General features: G+C 41.5%; 1 protein-coding gene across 2 annotated transcripts; it reads left to right on the top strand.

Moving 5' to 3' along the window:
- Window positions 1–2,278: 2,278 nt before the first annotated feature.
- On the top strand, window positions 2,279–17,490 carry LOC133454700 (pseudouridylate synthase 1 homolog). 2 transcript variants are annotated; one of them, XM_061733430.1, is made up of 6 exons: window positions 2,279–2,558; window positions 3,168–3,388; window positions 3,486–3,623; window positions 16,276–16,378; window positions 16,500–17,215; window positions 17,331–17,490. In XM_061733430.1, the coding sequence occupies exons 1-6, from the start codon at window positions 2,495–2,497 to the stop codon at window positions 17,355–17,357; spliced, it is 1,269 nt and encodes a 422-aa protein (XP_061589414.1). In that variant the 5' UTR covers window positions 2,279–2,494; the 3' UTR covers window positions 17,358–17,490. The 2 variants fall into 2 exon arrangements, with proteins under 2 accessions (XP_061589414.1, XP_061589415.1); XM_061733431.1 differs by having other exon boundaries at window positions 3,171–3,388.
- The last annotated feature ends 2,843 nt before the right edge of the window (window positions 17,491–20,333 follow it).

Here is a 20,333-nt window from a genome sequence, read left to right on the forward strand (position 1 = left end):
TGTCAATTAATGATTTTTTATCTGCCCCCCAGTCACAGTCTGCTACAGCCCGTAGTAGATTAATAACCTTTTTGCACTTCGTTTCCAAGTGTTCAATGTGTGCTTTCCATATTCGTGATCTAGATATAGGCCCAGGTACTTGAACTCATTCACCCTCTCCATCGGCTGATCATAAAGTGTTAGCTTCTCAATGTCAATCTTACGCTTATTTGTAAAGATCATGTAACATGACTTGCTTGTTGACATTTTGAACCCCCATTCATACGACCACTTTTCCACTTTTCCTATTGCTTTCCTGATATTCCTAAAGACATGTGACACATTTTTTCCCCTCATCCATATGGCCCCAGTCTACTTCACTCTGTCAGGCAGGTCCTATTTAAGTGATTTCTTGATTGAGAACAGGTGTGGCAGTAATCAGGCCTGGGTGTGGCTAGAGAAATTTAACCTAGCTTTCCAAAGATGTGATAAACCACAGTTAATTTATGTTTTAAAATGCATTTTGAGTTTACTTGCATTATCTTTGTCCAATATTTAAATTTGTTTGATGATCTGAAACATTTAAGTGTGACAAACATGCAAAAAAATAAGAAATCAGGAAGGGGACAAACACTGCAACTGTATTTGAGTCAGGCATTCAAGCAGGGATTCATGTAAAACGTACAGGCTAAGCTGCTGGAGAAGCTGGATCGGGGGAACAGTCAGTGTCGTGGGAGTGGAGCGAGCCTCCTGCGGTCCTCTAAAATTGTATCATCCTTGTCATCAGTCGCTTTCTCACTGGTACTTTTCTTTTCTTTAATGTTTGGTAGCTAACTGAGATAAATTATGTCGTAATTAATTACATGAGTTAGAAAGGATAACTTGGTATCAAAATATGGGCAACATGATTTGTCAGAGGTTCATACAAATGACCCCCATTTCTTGTCATACTGGTCTGAATAATTAAAATTTTGTGTGAATTTTGAAATATAGTGAGATGAATAGATAAGAGGTCTAATGAATGAAATGTTCATATTTTTTTCCTGGTTTTAAGTAATCAAAAAGGGTTATTTTATAAAATTAATCTCTTGACTTTTTTAAAGGCAATTTTCATTAAATAGGATTTTGCTGCCCTCACGTGGAAATATATATTATTACACAGTATGTCCTCGTCCCCTCACAAAAAAAAGGCTAGTCAATTTTGTAACCTTACGTCACAACCACAGACTGGACCATTTTTTTTTCTAATTTATTTAGGCAGCAGTAATGTCAGCAGATTCTTCCATCAACAAGTCTTATTGTACTGGAAATTGACATTTGAGCACAATTTTAGTCTCCAAAAGACCCAAATCTGGAACTACTGATATGTTATTTAGGAAGAAATCTTTATTATACTAAAATTTTCTGGAACAAGGTATATGGTTAATGATGACTGACCTAACTGAAAAAAAACTAAACAATATAATGTTGTAATCAAAGCACTTCATCAGCCTTTGACCATATTGTCTTTTATTTTGCTCCAAACAATGTTCATCTACAGCTTCCTTCTCTGTTATTGAATGGACATCCCATTTCTAATGCAAATTTATCCAACACCGTCATACGCTGCTTAGTTATCAAAGAACTACATCCCATATCATCTCACAGGAATTTAATTTCTAAGCACTTCCCAAAGAGGAAGGGGGCATATTAACAAGCAATTATTTCAAATTTCTTGTTGCTTCAAAAATAAAACAAGTTAATTTCAGAATAATCAGTGATGTCTACCCTTCCCAGGAATGCTTGAGAATTTGTTTTGGTTATGAAGAGAATTAGGCTGCTGTACCTTTTGGGATTCTGAAATTGAAAGATTTTTTTGACTGTATATTTGTAAATATTTAGTGTCTTATTTGGTATTCCTGACACCGTGCAAGATCTAGTCTTAATTTTTTTACCTAGTAAGTTCTCAATAAATATATGATGATCAAACCAAATTTCAACATTTTTCACGAAGAGCTATGTTTTTCTATTTTCAATCTCTTTAAGTTATGAAAATGAAAAATGGTATAAAACTACAAATTTGTAAAATAATGTGAAAACCGTTAGTACATGTATATCTTGTATTTTGCTGGATTGTTTTTGTTTGTTTTTATTTCTTGTTTCATTTTATATTCTACTGTATGGCCCCTTTCATTTCGTAAATGTATCTGTATTACGGTTATGCTGGTTTTTGAGGAGACAAGAAACGTGACTAAAATAAATGTTGGCAGAAACGAGAACCATGTGAGTCTCGCGAGATTATAGTCAGGGGTCAAAGTTAATAGTGCCATGTGTATGACTGAATACGGCATCTGCATGAGATCTACATGAAGCTATTTGAGCTCATTGTTACCACAGGCTTCCCATTGTTCGTAGACGTCCACTGTTACTCTCAGTAGTATTTCTGAACCACCTTTCCTGTGCTAATAACGTCTCCAGCTCAGCTGATGGAGCAGGTTAAAAGCCGCAGCACATCTTCCTGACCGTCCAGCCGGACATGCTTCATGTTCCGACGCTATTAAGGACCTTCCTGACCCGCAGGCGGACGCTGGAGAGAAACGGTGAGTCAACTTAACGAAACGTGAACACGTTCAGCTGTCCAGCTGCAGATGAGCCTCTTCCTGTGTGGTTTCATTGCCGCGTTCCTTTTGTCCTCGGAAGTGGGGATTTCCCAGTTCCGAGTCGGAATTTTCAACTGGAACGCCCCTCGAAGTGGGATTTCCCACTGGGAGAGTGGGAGAGTCTTCACCACCCCCGAGTTCACATTCCAAGATGGCTGCCCCGGTTGTAAACAGTAGAAGAGAGCTCTGTAAAAATTCGTAGCACTTCATTCTAGTTTTGGTCACACTAAATCAGTCGTATACAAGTATTGTTCGGCATATATATGCTGCTATAGTGTAATTTACATTTTTCATGTGGTATATGCGAACTACAAACTTGTTTACCTACTTTGTAACTGGAACGCTGATAACTCGGCTGTGACCTCATTCCCAGTTCCTAGTTCCGACTTCCGAGGTAAATGGAACGCAGCAACAGTTTCCCCATCTGATTGTTTTGCAGTCGCGTCTCCTTTCTGCGTGTACTGAGCTTGTTTGTAGTCTCGTAAAACTGGGACAACGAAGTGTAAATAATGGCACATAAATAGCACCGTTTGTTATGGGTTTTCTTAGCAGGTTGCTTTTTGAAGCTGTTCAGCACAATGAGCGAAGGCGACACTGAGCGGAGAGGAAAGCAGCTGAAGAGAGCGACAGAAGAGAATGAGGACTCTGCTGAGAGAGCCGCCAAAACAGCGAGAGCAGAGGAAAAGAACACAGAAAAGGACAAGAAATATCCCAAGAAAAAAGTGGTTCTCCTTCTAGCATACTCTGGGAAGGGATATTATGGCATGCAGGTGAATTTAACAGCCACTCTTTTATGTTGTTGCTGTGTTGCACATGCTCTTATTAATTTGAAGTATATTAACATTTAGAAATGTTCTCACTTTTCAGAGAAACTGTGGAAACTCTCAGTTTAGGACCATTGAAGACGATCTGGTCAGTGCTCTTGTTAAAGCTGGCTGTATTCCTGAAGGCCATGGTGATGACATGAAGAAGATGTCTTTTCAGAGATGTGCCAGGACAGACAAGGTGTGTGTTTGAAATCAAGTTTTTTTCCACTGCAAATCATCTGCATTCATTTTATTAGTTTAGTTATTTAATTATAAACTTGTGAACTATTAAAGACACGATCCATGATGTGCATATATGTAGTAGTCTGATTGCGTCACGTTAGGGCTGGGCGATATGGCCTTTTCTTAATATCTCAATATTTTTAGGCCATGTCACGATACACAATATATATCTCGATATTTTGCTTTAGCCTTGAATTAACACTTTGATGCATACAATCACACCAGTATGATGATTCTATATGTCTACATTAAAACATTCTTGTTTGTACTGCATTAATATATGCTAATTTTAAACTTTCATGCAAAAAGGGGGAATAAGTCAAATTTACCAGAACTGTATTTATTAAACAGTTACTAAGGCAGTGAGTGGCACAAACATAAAAAGTGTCATTTCAAAACAGAAAGTGCACGTTGCATCTCTCTGAAGAACATCTGCTAAGAACATGTTCTGGTCCCGATTTTACCTGGATGAGCTGCTCTTGGCAGGAGGGCCCCTTAGAGCACCTTTATATTCAGACTAATGTAGGTGTAGGGACTGCAATGTTTAATCCTCTCCTCCTTTACTTTGCATCACTTTCACTTACTTTTAGAAATATGACGTCATATATTCTTGTTTGACTTTGTTTCGATGATAGTGATTGATTTCATGTGGCCACATTTAAGCAACATTAGGTGATGTTTCTCTGCTCTGGAAGAGAAAAGCCTTAATTTTGGTTCCGCGTTAAATCGACGCAGAACCTCGGCGTAGGGTACGCGGCGACGCGCACTTACGCCGTAAGCTCTGCATTGGTGTAACGCGGAACCATAAATCAGCCTAAAGGCTCGGCTGCGCGTGTAGCGCTAAGCGGCTCCTCGGCTCTCCGGAGAGCCGTGCGAGGAAAAAACATCCCCTCCCGTCTTTACTAAACCGGTTTGCTTTGAAAAGAGTCCGTCGCGCATAGTAACCGCGCAGATGAGCTTACGGCGCAAACAGGCCGAGTTTGGGAAAGTTAAAGCGGGGTGGAAGTGACCGGCGGTCCCGGACAGCAGCGTCGACACCTGCAGCTGGTCGGGGGCCAATGATAATGCACACACGACAGCACATGACTGACGTATGTGACTGGGTGCGCTTGTTTTACGTCTCAGAGAAGACGAGAGAGTGAGAAAAGTCTGTCATTTAATGCCCGCGTCTAAAAGCAAACGTATACTTGAATACATCGCACAGAGTAGAAGCAGAGATACATCGACTATACTCGATATATCGGCCAGCCCTACGTCACGTTTTGCGTCACTTCCTGTTTGCAGTCTGTCGCCGCTTGCAGGCTCTGATTCTTCCAGACGTTTTAGTCTAAACTTAGATTGTCTTCTGATAAAACAATAATATATCTGGTAAACTTCTGTCCTGCACATTTTTCTCTTCCGTAACTTTCATTGTCACCAATCACCGGTACATTTCCTGTCTGTTAGCCTCTTAGCATGACCTCCTCTTCTCCCACGTTTCTCCCTCTTGGTGCTCAGTGTGTGAAATGTTTAGCTACTCCTCTGCCTCCTTTAGCGAAGACGGCACGTGTCTGAATTGTAGTTTATTTATAGGATTGGAGGCGAGACTCAATGAGTTAGAGGTCCGTACTACCCATGACATGAATTCCATTACACTTTGTCAACATTATAAGATAAAGAGAGAGAAAAAACAATTCTATCGCTTTATTTGATATTCATTCAGTCATTGGCCTTTATTTAGCCAGGCAGGTCATTAAGAACACATTCTTATTTACAATAACGGCCTGGCAAGCGACAAGGACCACTTGGGGGGCAAAAGGAAGTGGGCTAGTAAAACACAGTAAAATTGTAGCTCTACAAAGGTAAAGAACCATTAGGTAGCATTTTTTGGCAAAGCAGCAGAAATTGGCAGAACACTGGCCAGTTAGGGCAGCTGGGTGACGGTTCGGAGGAAGCGTAGTCCTAAAAGGCACAGGGAACACCACAACTCGCTTTATGTCTCTAATCGATTTTACCCACTCAGCGACACACTTGCTGAGAAACGGACCTTGGTGATTGGCGACTCCATTGTGAGGCCGACTCCAGCGACCCAGGGGTGAAAGTAGGATAAAGTTCTTGTACGAACTGATACCCCACCCCCCCCACTCCCCCAGCCCAACCTCAGACACAAATTCAATTTTACAATTTTAAAATGGTTTATGTAGTAAGACACAGAGCATAATTTATTGCAAAACATTTATTTTCATGCATGTGATTGCAGAACAGAATTATTGTGAACATATCCTTCAGATTTGTTCACAATAGGTAAACAAGACTAGTTTTCATCAGCATACTAAAACTAGTCTTGTTTACCTAATTCAGACTAAGCCTAACTGTAAAAAGGCTATTCTCAAGGTATAGACATGTAATGTTCTAGATGAGAGCTGCACAGAGCCAGCTAATAGTCTACATGAACTAAAAGGTTCATGCTAAATCCGGTGTATTTACACTGCTTTATGTGGTGGTTATCAATATGCATTGTCCCATCTAAATAAAATTAAAAAACAATGTAAATAATTTACTGTGTAATGTTATGTGTGTGTGTTCTGAGACAGTAAAGTTTAACATTTTTAGGCTGAACATTATTTAGTTAGTTGGCCTTTAATTCTGTCAATAGCCTACCCAATCTTTTTGGTTTTGCTGCTGCTCCCTCCCTCTTTTCTTCATCTCTAACTTTGGAGTCGGACTCCCATTTTCTCTTAAATATGTTGTAAATCTTTTTCTGCATTTTGATGACAATTCTGTATGTGTGTTCTGCCACCAGGAGGGCCCTGTGGGCTGCTCGTTACATTACAGCGGTGTGTGTGTGTATGTATGTATATATATATATATATATATATATATAACGTTATGCTGCTGTAGTGTAGTTTGCTCGTCTGAGGGACAAACTGGCTATGTCACATTAGATAAAGGGATACGTTTGTGCTTGTCTTCTAGTTAACATTTGATTACTTTCTGCTCATGTTGTGGGTATAAGTAAACTGGGAATAACAGGTGGATCATCTGTCCTCTCCACTCTTTTCCCTCCTCCCACTCTGCTCAAAACGCGTTCCTGTGCGAATCGGGTCTATATTTCTTTCCGGATCCTCGTTTCGGACCGATCCAGCTTACTTTCACCCCTGTAGCAACCATAGTTAGGTGCATCCCAGTGGCCAGAGCGAGCGACATCAAAGCAAATTTGAAGTTGCTGGCAAAGAGTAAACGTAAATTTGGTAAAGTTATCATACATGTCGGCACTAATGACGCCAGTCGGAAGTCACTAAAATTAAGATCGTGTCGGTGTGTAACTACGCCAAAACTATGTCGGACTCCGTAGGTTTCTCTGGTGCCCTCCCCAATCTGACCAGTGACATGTTTAGCCGCATGTCATCGCTCTGCCGCTGGTTGTCTCAGTGGTGTTCAGAAAACAACGTTGCCTTCATCGACAATTGGAAGATGTTTTGAGGAAAGCCCTGTCCTTAGAAGAGACGCACTTCATCTCACCTGGGATGGTGCAGCTCTTATTTCTAGAAATTTGGCCAATATTATTAGACACTCTCCTTGACAATCCAGGGTCCAGGCCAGGATGGAGAGCTGCAGTCTTACACACTTCTCTGCTGCTTTTTGAGGAGTATAGCCTGCCAATAGAACTATAGGAATAAGTTATGTAATTGGCGACTCTAACAAGGTGCCAAGCAAAATAGAATTGGTTGCAGTTCCCCGCCCTCCAAAAGTTTACCAGGTGCAGCGTGATAGAGGCGTTAATTAAATAACCTTGTAAAAATTAAAACAAATGCATTTGGTACCAATTATCCAGCCATTTTCCACCGCTTATCCGGAACCGGGTCGCGGCAGCAGTCTCAGCAGGGATGCCCAGACTTCCTTCACCCCAGACACTTCCTCCAGCTCTTCTGAGGGGAGTCCGAGGCGTTCCCAGGCCAGCCGAGAGACATAGTCTCTCCAGCGTGTCCTGGGTCTTCCCCGGGGTCTCCTCCCGGAGGGACTTGCCTGGAACACCTCCCTAGGGAGGCGTCCAGGAGTCAACGTCAAGTCAAAGTAGCTTTATTGTTGATTCATCACATGTCAAGACATACAAGGAATCGAGAGGACGTTTCCTACTATCCTCGGTGAACATATAAAGTGCGCAGGCACGACAGATAGACGGATAGACAGACATTCTTAAAAATTCACATAAATAAATACAACATTTACTAGTCCTAAGATGAGTGCAAAAGGCAATTTTTGTAAAAATAAAAAAAAGAAACCTATTTTGATATTGTGTGCAGTATTTAGACATAAACAGTAAAGTAAAGTGACACAGTGGTGATATTTAAGGAGACGGTTGTTTCAAAGTCCTGAGTGTTCATAGGGGGGGCTTGGGGGGATTTCAGTTCAGTTCCCTGTCAGTCTGGAGGATCTGGCTGGGGGGAGTGAGGGGAGAGAATTTAGCTTCCTGACCGCTTGGTGTGTAAAGCTGTTTCTTAGTCTTGCGGTGCGGCAACGGAGGCTCCTGTACCTTCTACCTGAGGGTAGGAGGCTAAACAGACTGTGTGCGGGGTGGCTGGTGTCGCTCGCAATCGAGATGGCTTTCCGGGTGAGGCGGGTGGTGTAAGTGTCTTTCAAGGAAGGGAGTGGGGCACCTATGATCTTACCAGCTGTGTTCACTATGCGTTGCAGTGCTTTCCTGCTGTATTCGGTGCAGCTACCGCCCCACACAGTGATGCAGCTGGACAGGATGCTTTCAATGGTGCCCTGGTAGAAGGCTTTCAGGATGGGTGTGAGCTCGCTCTCTTGAGCTTGCGGAGGAAGTAGAGGCGCCGCTGGGCTTTCTTTGCAAGTGATGCAGAGTTGGTGGCCCAGGAGAGGTCCTCGCTGATGTGCACCCCCAGATCCGGTACAGATGCCCAAGCCACCTCAGCTGACTCCTCTCAATGTGAAGTAGCAGCGGCTCGACTCCGAGCTCCTCCCGGGTGACCAAACTCCTCACCCTATCTCTAGTTGCACTTTTGCACTAGGACTTACTGAGCCCGACTCGGCTCGTCACGCCTCTACCCGTTTTGTCCCCGTTTTGTTTTTCCACAGCCAGGTGAGAAGTGGGCAGGTTGGGGTGAAGCTGCTGTGACGTACTCGATTGCGCAACCGCTTTGTTCATGTCGGCGCTGATGAGAAATCCGCTGGAGCCGCGAGCGGCTGAGAGTAAAACAGCCCGTCTACATCCCTTTTTTAATTCTCTCGTCAGCCACCAGGTTTATGAACATCTGCACCTCAGAGTTGGATCACCAAACAGACGTTTTGCGCTTTATAATAAAATCGCCGCGGGTCGCTCTCGCGCTGACTCCCGCTTCCTGATTCAAACGTCTGGCGGCCCCGCCCCCCGACCAATCAGAGGCGTGGAGGGTGGTGACGTCAGAAATAGTCCCGGCTCAGCCCGGATAGAACCTCGACAGAATGGTTACAGAAATAGTATCTGCTTGGAGCGGCTCTACCCGCCTCAGCCCCTAGTGCAAAACCGCAAAACGGGGCCGTGGCGGGTAGAACCGAGGTGAAGCGGGACTAGTGGAAAAGGGCCATAAGGGAGCGTTCAGCCACCCTGCGGAGGAAACTCATCTCGGCTGCTTGTATCCGCGATCTTGTCCTTTCGGTCACTACCTAAAGTTCATGACCATAGGTGAGGGTAGGTGCGTAGATTCACCGGTAAATCGAGAGCTTCGCCTTTTGACTCAGATCCTTCTTCACCACGACGGTCCGGTACACTGACCGCATAACTGCGTGACTGGTACCAATTAGAGACGGAAAAATGAGATGGGGACTACTAAATATACGATCATTAAGCTCCAAGTCTATTAGTAAACAATCTAATTACAAAGACGAGGAGTGATATTTTCTGTTTAACAGAAACCTGGCTACAGGAGGAAGAGTACGTTAGTTTAAATGAGATTATAATACATTTGAAAACCTCACGCTTAATTTAAAACTCCAGAGCTGGAAATCAGAGAAGCCAGTTTTGTTAGTGGTAGTGTACCGGCCCCCTGCTGGTGCTTATCTAGAGATTCTGTCTGAATTTTGAGATTTCCTATAGTTTATTGATTAGTACAGATAAATTCATTGTAGTGGGTGACTTTAACATTCATATGGATGTTGAAAGCGATAATCTTAAATTAGCTATCAATTCTCTTCTAGAATCGATGAGTATCTCACAAAAAGTAAAAAACCGACGCACTGTTTTAATCATGCCCTCCATCTCGTGCTCACCTACGGTGTTAAACCCAATAATCAGTTGGTGTCGCCTGTAAACTCCCTCTTATCCGACTACTATTTAATAATGTTTGAAATTAATATTATAGATGTTGAAGTGCAAAATAGGAGGTATTATTTTAGCAGATGTTTGTCCAATTAAACTATTGCTAAATTTAGGGAGGCCACTGCTCATCTTACAATTGTGGAAAATAGTGAAGCAGTTGAGGCCGGTGACCTCTGCAGATGTTGATTTCCTTGCTAGGAACACTGCTGATTTGCTGCACTCAGCCTTAGATTCAGTTGCTCCTTTGAAAAGGAGGGTTTCTAGCCACAGGAGCTTAACTCCCTGGTATAATTCAGATATCCGCATGTTGAAACAAAACGTGCATAAAATGGAAAGGAAGTGGTACTGTTGTAAGTCTGTAGAGTCCTATCGTGAATGGAAAGATTCATCTAATAGTATATAAAAAAAGCCATTCGCAAAGCCAGAACAGCTTATTATTCATTGTCGATAGAGGATAATAAAATTAACTGATGTTTTCTGTTCAGCACTGTAGCAAGGCTGACAGTCACAACTCTGTTGAGTCGTGAATTCCTGAAGCGCTTAGTGAAGACTTTATGAGCTTCTTTAACAGTGAAATCATCAAAATTAGAGAAGATATCAATCAGGCCCACCCGGTAGCAGCTGTGGGCGTTTCTTCAGCTTTAGCGACTTCCCTAGGCTCTGACTTGACTCTAGACTATTATTTTTGGTCCAGAGCATCTTAGGAAGGGATTAGATGGTGTTGCGATGGCTTCCAGTGCAACTGTGAGAAGCCTTGGTGTTTTTCGATCAGGATTTGTTAATCAGGTTTGTAAAATAGCATTTTTCCATCTCCGTAATATCGCAAAGATCAGGAAAATCCTCTGGCAGAGTGATGCAGAAAACGAATTCATGCGTTTGTATCTTCTAGACTAGATTACTATGTGTTATTAGCAGGATGTTCAAGTAATTTGCTGAATAGGCTCCAGCTGATCCAAAATGCAGCAGCACGAGTACTGACAGGAATCAGCAGGAGAGACCACGTCTCTCCAGTGTTAGCGTCGCTCCATTGGCTACCTGTAAAATTCAGAATCCAATTCAAAATTTTATTACTTGCGTATAAAGCCCAAAACGGCTTAGCGCTGCGATATTTGCAAGACCTGATAGTACCGTATGTTCCTAACAGAGCTCGGAGTGCAGGTTTACTCGTAGTTCCTAGAGTATCCAAATGTAGATTTGGAGGACGGCTATCAGGCACCATTACTATGGAACCAACTTCCAATCTGGGTTACCTTTAAAACAAAACGTAAAAAGTTTCAGTTTAGTAAAGCCTATAGTTAGTGTTTAGTAAAGCCTATAGTTAGTGTTTAGTAAAGCCTATAGTTAGTGTTTAGTAAACCTTTAGTTAGTGTTAGTAAACCTCTAGTTAGTGTAAACTCTAGTGAGAGTCAGTAGTCATAGCTGCAGCTATAGAACAAGACTATAATAGTTAGTCTCAAACATAGCTTTGTTGTAGATATGCTGCCATGCATGCACAGGTGGTGAAAATGTGAACAAAAACCACTGGACAACAGGACAACTTACTGTATAAATTCAGACCCTTTTTATTATAGAAATGTAGTGGTCAGCAGCTGCTTGAACTGGTTTCTTTCGTCCTCTGACAGTAAACTGAATATTTTTAACATGTCTAAAATATGTCAAACAAGACATTTGAGGACGTCACCATGGGTTTTGAGAAACACTAAGTGACATTTTTCATCACCAAACAACTAATCGATTAATCAAGAATCAAGATAATAATTGTTAGTTGCAGCCCTAGTAAGCAGCTGCTTGAACTCACTGGATCCAGGACATCAACTGCACATGCCTCGCATCCACTGAAAGAAGAAAATATAAAACAAAAAAGGTATTAAGATTGATCAGAAACTTAAGATGCAAAAACACATAATAAAATGCATCTCATTTTCTTACAGCAGCCTACATGTGACCATGGCTGGCACCTCATAAACTTCATATGTAAAAAAACAAACGAAATGAAATGCATCTTATTGTCTTACATGTAATCCTGGCTGCCACCTCTGCTGTCCTATGCTGCGCTGGTCTTCGTTCCTTCTCAACCCTTTTTCATATCTTGTCTCTGTTCCTCTGCTTTCTCCAAAAGTTCTCTCATTTCCAATTCTTTCCTTCACTCTTTTCCTCACTTTCTTTTCTCTTCCTAACTCCTTATACAGGCTCACTTCTGAGCACCAATTTTCCACTCCTGTCTTCTCACACACTTTTCTTCTCTCTCCTTCTCATAACTTCTGTTCTTCACTCCTTTCTCACCACCCTCATCTCTCTCATTTCTTCTCTACTGTCCTTCAGTTTTTTAGTTGTTTTTTGGTGTGCACTCTTTGTTCAATTTCTTAATTACACTGCTTTCCAGCTGCTATCCCCCACCCCTTATCTCCCATCCTCTCTCAATCCTTTTTTCTACTTTTCTTGTTGTGGTGGCAACATAAGACTGTGCCGACGTGGTTTCAATTGAGCAAATCTGTCAATAATGTTGTCAGGGGTTATGGCATCCAGGTTGTCCTCTTCAATGGAGATGATGGCTACGTCATTGAGCCTGTCTTGGCCCATGGTCCTCCTTAACCATGTGTGAAGATGGCGCAAGGTACTGAAGGAGCGTTCACAGCGGCAGCGTCTTACTGGAATTGTCAGGGCCATTTGGAGGATTGCCTTCAGGCTGGGAAACATGTCTCCATCAAGTAATTTGAATACAGTGGCTGTATCAGGAACATTCTCTTTCTCCATCCTTCTCTTGATGAAGTTTTTAGCCACCAGGAGTTCATCTGGCTTCAGTTGAACCTTATAATGGGTAGCAAGGCTTTTGAGAGCATCTTCAGAGAGAAAGGTCGCTGTGGTTGGGTTGCAGGCTTGAATGCCTAACATAAGCTCTTCTCCCACATCTGAAAATCGATGGGTGAGCTCCTGTATCATCCTGTCCAGGCACGGATAAAAAAGCTGACGTCTCAGAGGTGGTTGGATTGGAGGTTGACCCACAGGCTGACTCCACCACAAAACCATCCAGGCTTTTTTGTTTCTGCCTGGGACCAACAGGGAGCTGGATGTGATTTTCCTCCCATAAGGTCATGGCCCTCTTGAACACATCTTCAGCTCCAGCGGAGATCTGTCAAACTTTGAACGGTTGCCATCTTATATACTGAGCTGCCCCGCCCAAGTCCAAACGTTCCTCCTGCAGGTACCGGTAAAGCCCTTCAGTTATCCCGAGGAGTTTTGGCAAACATCACAAGCATGTAGATTGTCTTTGGCTTGTAGAGCTTTGACTGGATCCCTTGGGCCATGGCTGTTTTCATGGTGCTGAGACATGCTAGAATGGCAGGAATGTTGTTCATGACAGCTCTGACAGACCTCACCTTGCTAGCCCATCTTGTTGTGAAGAGCTGTACAAGTTCAGATGGCTTTCAGGGCTCCAGACTGCGACCAACAAGTCCACCCCTCTCCCCCATTTTCTTTTTTTTTTCATAATTTTGTGGAGGAGCAGAAGCAAGTGTCTGTGTGTGTGTGCCTATCGTATGTGTCTGAATGCGCACTGCGAGGCGGGGGCGGGTTTGGGGGGGAGCGCCAGTAACCATAGCAACGCACAGCATTTTTAGTGCGTGTGCACTGTACGCGAGATTAGGGGTCACAGGATTCAGGAGTCGGTGTCGAGTAGAAAGTGCTGTGTCGTTTGACCATAAAGTGACGCTATGAATACGAACTATAGATTCGTTTTTCACAAGAAAAAATAATCCAGAAGCTCCTGTTGGTCCTGTGCAGGTTTCCCAAACTTCAGACAACGATAGTTCAGAGAACGAGTCAGCAGGTGATGTCCCAGCACCAAAAAACCCCAAATCTTATAATTTCAGATAAGAATGGCTCACTTTTGCAGTCTTGCAAGTTGTGAGGTATCTCATTAATTCAGAAAAACAGAGCAGTTTTTTTTTTTCATTAAAACTTTTCTCTGAATTCTGAGATAATTATCTCGTTAATTCAGAAAAACAGCAGTTTTTTTTCTCTCAAATGAATGCAATACGCTTCCGTACATATCGCCAAGGAGGAGTTGCCATTCACAAAATTCAGGGGCCTGATTGAACTGTTAAAAAAACGGAGTTCAAATAAATCCCACTTACTGCAACGACACAGCATGTGCGCAGTTCATTGGTGTTATTGCTGATGCAATGATAAAGCAGTATATTGCTATTACTGTAAATTGTCTGTGTTTATTGTTAAATTATCAGTAATGCAGTTAATATAGACAAAATTATGAATATGTTGTGTCGATATAGATGCTCCTAAATTTTGTGCTGGTGCTCCTAAAATTTTCAGTAAGGAGCACTGGTGCTGCTAGTGGACAAAGTTGGCTTTAATCCAAGTTGGTTTTGGATTTCTACAAACTTGTTGTGGTTAACAAGAGAGTTGCTGAAAAATGTGTACAGGACTGTCTCAGAAAATTAGAATATTGTGATTTTCTGTAATGCAATTACAAAAACAAAAATGTCATACATTCTGGATTCATTACAAATCAACTGAAATATTGCAAGTCTTTTATTATTTTAATATTGCTGATCATGGCTTACAGCTTAAGAAAACTCAAATATCCTATCTCAAAAAATTAAAATATTCTGGGAATCTTAATCTTAAATTGTAAGCTATAATCAGCAATATTAAAATAATAAAAGGCTTGCAATATTTCAGTTGATTTGTAATGAATCCAGAATGGATGACATTTTTGTTTTTTTAATTGCATTACAGAAAATAAAGAACTTTATCACAATATTTTAATTTTCTGAGACAGTCCTGTACATGTTTTCAAGCAGGCCGAAGAATGCGGCAGCTTCAGGTATGGCTTTACATGTGTAACACAGGACAAGGTTGAGCTCATGTGCATAACTGTGTACATACACTGCTTCAGGGTGTCACTCTCTGAAGCGGGCCCGGACACCCCCCACTGCTCCACTCATCACTGCTACTCCATCATATGTTTGTGCAACACACATGAGGTCACCTAGGTTGTGAGACTGCAGCACTGCCTCTACTCCATCTGCAATGGACTTTGCATCAAATCTGTCTAACTTCTGTAGCCCAAGAAAAGTCTCTATTGGGGTACCCTCTTGTGTGATATAACGAACACAGACAGCTGCTCTATGTGATGGTCTCTGGATTCATCTGCTATGACAGAGTACATTTTGGAGGACCTAATTTGTTTTGTGATGTTTTCAGTTATTTCATGTGAAATGCAGGTAATCATTTCATTTTGGGTCAAATGGGAGTGCTAGGGGGCATTAGAAGGAGGCTTATATTTTTGGAGAAATGGATCACATTTTTTTGAGGAGTTTCATGCATTCGAGGAAGTTGCCTGGATTCTGGCTAGCTTCTTGCTCATTAAGCCACGGAATGGGATGCCTTGCTTCCCTAAAAATGTGGTTACACCAACAATGCACTGAAGGTATTGGCGCCTCTCTGATATTTCTGCTGCACTTGCAGTATTCAGCTGCTCAATCACATCACCATGACTTAGTGTGGTTTTAAAGCTCTGCCAACATGTCATGCTTGACACGTGGAGCACACTTTTCTCATGCTCACGGAAGGTATCCAAAGCTCGTTTTTCCAATTTGAAAACCCAGAGCTACTGAGGAAAGCATCTTTATTGGTGCGAATATTCTGCCTTCCATACAGCCGACGTGAAAAGCAAAATGTGGAGTTTTTGGCTACAGAGTACTCCAGTCATTTAAATAGCTAGAACCAGCTCTTGCTAAATGCTCTTTGCTGGGTACCAAATTGGCTGAGAGGGTACTGGGGGAGGGACACCTGCCTAGGGTCACTTTCTGGGGTCCCTAGCTGTCCCTTGCTGGTCCTCCCTACATGTAGCTGACTTATCTGTGTGACAAAAACAAAGTCCTAACATCACAGTCAAATCAACTGAAATGAGCTAAACCTCATCTCATCAACTCACCAATACTAAGTCAATTTAATTGAATTTATATGACTCAAATTAACAACAAAACTTATCTCATGACACTTTTCACATAGAGTGGGTCTAGAACCATACTCTTAAAAAAAGAACAGAAGACAAAATTACACCTGCAGATTCAGACACCTGAAAGAGCATCTCTTCCTGGTGGTTCACTGGCTGATGCTGCTGTAGCTGAACAAATGTCTGTTGTAAACACACACACACAGGTTTATTTATACTAGGATGCGCTGTAAATGACATGTATATTTATTTTTATAGGTTCTGCACGTTTACTTAACATTAACATCAGTGCATTTTTCAATTACTTGATTTTTGTTTGTTTTTTTCTTTTAGGGTGTGTCTGCTGCTGGTCAAGTAGTGTCTCTGAAGTTATGGTTGATTGAGGACATCGTTGAAAAAATCAATGAAAATCTGCCACCACAGATCAGGGTGATTGGTGAGATGCTGATTCCAAACATCTTTTTAAAGTTTGAGTTATTGATATTTAAATTATGGGCCAATTTTTCAGATAAGTGCTAGAGGGGAAGAAAATAAAAATATTGCTTGTGTATCCACAGGATGCAAACGGGTGACCCAGGGCTTTAATTCCAAGAACAACTGTGATGCTCGTACATATTCCTACATGCTTCCAACAGTGGCCTTTGCCCCAAAACAACAAACTTGGCAAGATAGCAAACTTGGCGATATAGCAGCATTTCGACTCGAGCCAGAGACAATTCCAAGGGTGAACCGGCTCTTTGCTCTCTATAAAGGCACCCACAACTTTCACAACTTCACCTCCCAGAAGGCTCCAAATGATCCCAGTGCCCGTCGCTACATCTCAGAGATGTCCTGTGGAGAACCTTTTATGTGCAACAATTATGAGTTTGCAGTGATTACCGTTCGAGGTCAGAGCTTTATGCTGCACCAGATTCGTAAGATGATCGGCCTGGTGATTGCAGTAATCAAGGGCTATGCAAAGGAGGAGGTGATGGAGCGGAGCTGGGGACAGCAGAAGGTAGATGTTCCCAAAGCTCCGGGACTTGGGCTGGTCCTGGAAATGGTTCACTTCACCCGGTACAACGAACGCTTCGGAAAGGATGGTGTACACGAGCGGCTGGAGTGGGATGTGGAGAAAGAGGCAATCAAAGCCTTTAAAGAGGCCCACATCCACCCCACCATCGTGGAGACGGAGTGTCAGGAGGGCTCCATGCTCAGCTGGATGTCCAACCTTCCTATCCATGATTTTGCAGCCACAGCCACTGGAACAAGAGACAGCAAGGACCAAAAACAGGTTCCGGTTGATTGTGTTTCTTTTTTCTTTTTTTTTCATTTTGCGATGCTGATGTAAATGCTGAAATGCAAAACTCTTACACATTGTAATGATTGTTTCTCCCCCTTTTTCTCAGGACAACGCAGGGGAAGGAAATGACTGATTAGACTTCGATGTAAGAAGAAAAATAAATACACTTTTTCATCAAAACATTTTGTCTTATGTTCAATATGATTGTTTAAATTTTTCCTTTTAGGAGGATTACATTTTTTCCCTTATACATAGTTATTAACAAACAAGTGAATAAAATTGGCAACCTTATTGTTTCCTGCCAGTTAATCGAGACTGATATAAATAATGTCTTGTTTGTAGTGAATCTACCTCATTGATCGTCTGTCTCCTGTTTGGCAACGTTGACATTCACATAATATAATTTAGACATTCTGCTAACCTAAAAATTCACTGTGTGGTTCATCATTTCACATTTTATGTTTTTTATTTTACTGCAAATGGTGTACATAATAGAAGCCTTTAAAATAATATTTCCTTTATTAGTCCCACAATGGTGAAATTCTTTCTCTGCATTTTAACCCATCTCTAGTCAAACTAGGAGCAAAGGGGGTGTCTAATAGACATACATACAGTGGAGCTAAAAAGTATTTATTCAGCCACCAATTGTGCAAGTTCTCCCACTTAAGAAGATGAGAGGCCTGTAATTTTCATCATAGGTTCACTTTAACTATGAGAGACAGAATGGGGGGAAATAATCCAGGAAATCACATTGTAGGATTTTTACTGAATGAGTTGGTAAATTCCTGGGTAAAATAGTATTTGGTCACCTACAAACAAGCAAGATTTCTAGCTTTCACAGATCTGTAACTTCTTTAAGAGGCTCCCCTGTCCTCCACTCGTTACCTGTATTAATGGCACCAGATTTGAATGCCAGACTGAGCTCTGAGTGAAATTATTCGCTTGATCCTCATCTCCTGACGTCCCATCATGCTGATTCTGCTATACCTTGGAATTGTGTAGCTGTAGGACAGATCTCAAAAGAGGCACATCGTGCAAAGAAGGTGGGTTGAGGTGGAGCTGAGGATCTCAAATGCACAGGATGATTCACAAATGCACGGGATAATTCAAATGTGCGTAGGACAAGATACAAAAATATATTTCTGATGCACACAAATATAACCTGATTTACAAACGTTTTTTTGTCCGTGGACTTTGCTGCATTTGTGTGTGAATTTTTAGACCTCTGACTCACCTCAATCCCCAAATGTTTTTTTTTAAACAAGGAATGATCTGCAACCAATCAGATATCTTCCTTGTTTCCGCCAATCATAAAAACGCACACCACGTGAGGGACAATATCATAAGCCAATCACATTATGCACTATATGCATGTGAATTTTCAGTCAATTAATCCTGGCTTCCAAAAAGGACAGCGGAGTGATAAATCAAACATCTAATCTATTGTGCTTGGCCACTTAATCCCCTTGTTTGCTATGAGAAGTGTTTAGTTATTAATCTCAGTCGCTTTAATTGTGTAACTCCCAATACAATCCACATATTACTGTAGTGGCAGCTGTCCATGCAGGGGCACTGTCAGGTGGGATGGCGCAGGGACTGAGGGGATGCCATATTCCTTTGGAGGTTTCCTTCACTAACTGTGGTTTTGTGTGTTTCATATGTGTGGGGTTTGTCGTTTTTTGTTGTTGATTGGTCTCCCAGTTGCGATAGTTTTCACAGGTGATGTTCTGGTGGCTTGCACACCGCGGTTGAATTGGTTTGATATTGGATATTATGAATTCAACACCCATAAAACTTGTGATACATAACACCGATCGATTGTTTTCATTAAACCTCATTAAATCAGCCCATAATATGATTTTATAATAATTACTCTCTTGTGATATATAGTCTAGATGACCATGAACACATCACAAGCAATATGACCAAAATCAGTGGTATGAAATACTTTCTGACATGAATTATATCTGCCCCCATTTCCATAACTAGGAATAAGAAAATAATTTAAAACACTTAAAAGTCAGGGTGGCTAGGTTATAAGTAAATACTGCAACTGCTTTGTCAAAGCACGTGTTGTCGAAACAACAGGTTTGAAATTCTCACTAGCTAGCAGCTTTTACCATAAACGTTTCTTGTTCATTTCTAATATTTTTTTCACGAAAAAAAGTTATAATTCAAATTTCCAGTGCAGTATTTTTACCTTGAAATGGTAAAACAGAAACAACCTCCCTAATGAGCAGCTTTCCTACCGTAAAGCCAGTTTTGTGTGCAGTGCTAGTGTTGGCTCGTTTCTATGTAGGACTCTGGCGGCTTTCAGTAACAACTACTGTAAAACTTAATATTTCAACAGAAATGCTCCAATAGCCACACATCTTTTACATTTTTAAATGGACATATATATACCGCGGTTGAATTGGTTTGATATTGGATATTATGAATTCAACACCCATAAAACTTGTGATACATAACACCGATTGTTTTCATTAAATCAGCCCATAATATGATTTTATAATAATTATTCTCTTGTGATATATAGTCTAGATGACCATGAACACATCACAAGCAATATGACCAAAATCAGTGGTATGTATCACAAGTTTTATGGGTGTTGAATTCATTAAACCACATTAAATCAGCCCATATATATGATTTTTTAATAATTACTGTTTTGTGATATATAGTCTAGATGACCATGAACACATCACAAGTGGTTTGACCAAAATCAGTGGTATGTATCACAAGTTTTATGGGTGTTGAATTCATAATATCCAATATCAAACCAATTCAACTTGCACCATGAGTGAGATGAGTGTCGCAGCTAATCTCTCTTTGCCGTATTTTTGAACTGATGATCAAATCTGACTCAGAAGTGTTTAGTTGAAGCAGCCAGCCGACTCGGTCTGAATGAAGCAGTGAAGTGCTTCATACGTCATCGAAAGCTCCGGCACACTGCTTGGTGTTTCGAAACATAATACTGTAACGTTTCACTGACCAGGCGGAGACGGGCTCAGCTCTTCTTCTTCAGCTCTGCGGTTTATTTACAGCAGGGCTGTCGGACTCCAGTCCTGCTTGTTTTAGTTGTTTCCCTGCAGCAACACACCTGATTCAA

This window comes from Cololabis saira, chromosome 11 (assembly GCF_033807715.1).
Source record: "Cololabis saira isolate AMF1-May2022 chromosome 11, fColSai1.1, whole genome shotgun sequence".
Taxonomy (NCBI): domain Eukaryota; kingdom Metazoa; phylum Chordata; class Actinopteri; order Beloniformes; family Belonidae; genus Cololabis; species Cololabis saira.

Coding starts and splice junctions, on each gene's coding strand:
- LOC133454700 (XM_061733430.1), top strand. CDS start 2,495: ATGCTTCATGTTCCGACGCTATTAAGGACCTTCCTGACCCGCAGGCGG. Junction 3,389..3,485: donor AGGGATATTATGGCATGCAG/GTGAATTTAACA, acceptor CTCACTTTTCAG/AGAAACTGTGGAAACTCTCA. Junction 17,216..17,330: donor ACAGCAAGGACCAAAAACAG/GTTCCGGTTGAT, acceptor CCTTTTTCTCAG/GACAACGCAGGGGAAGGAAA.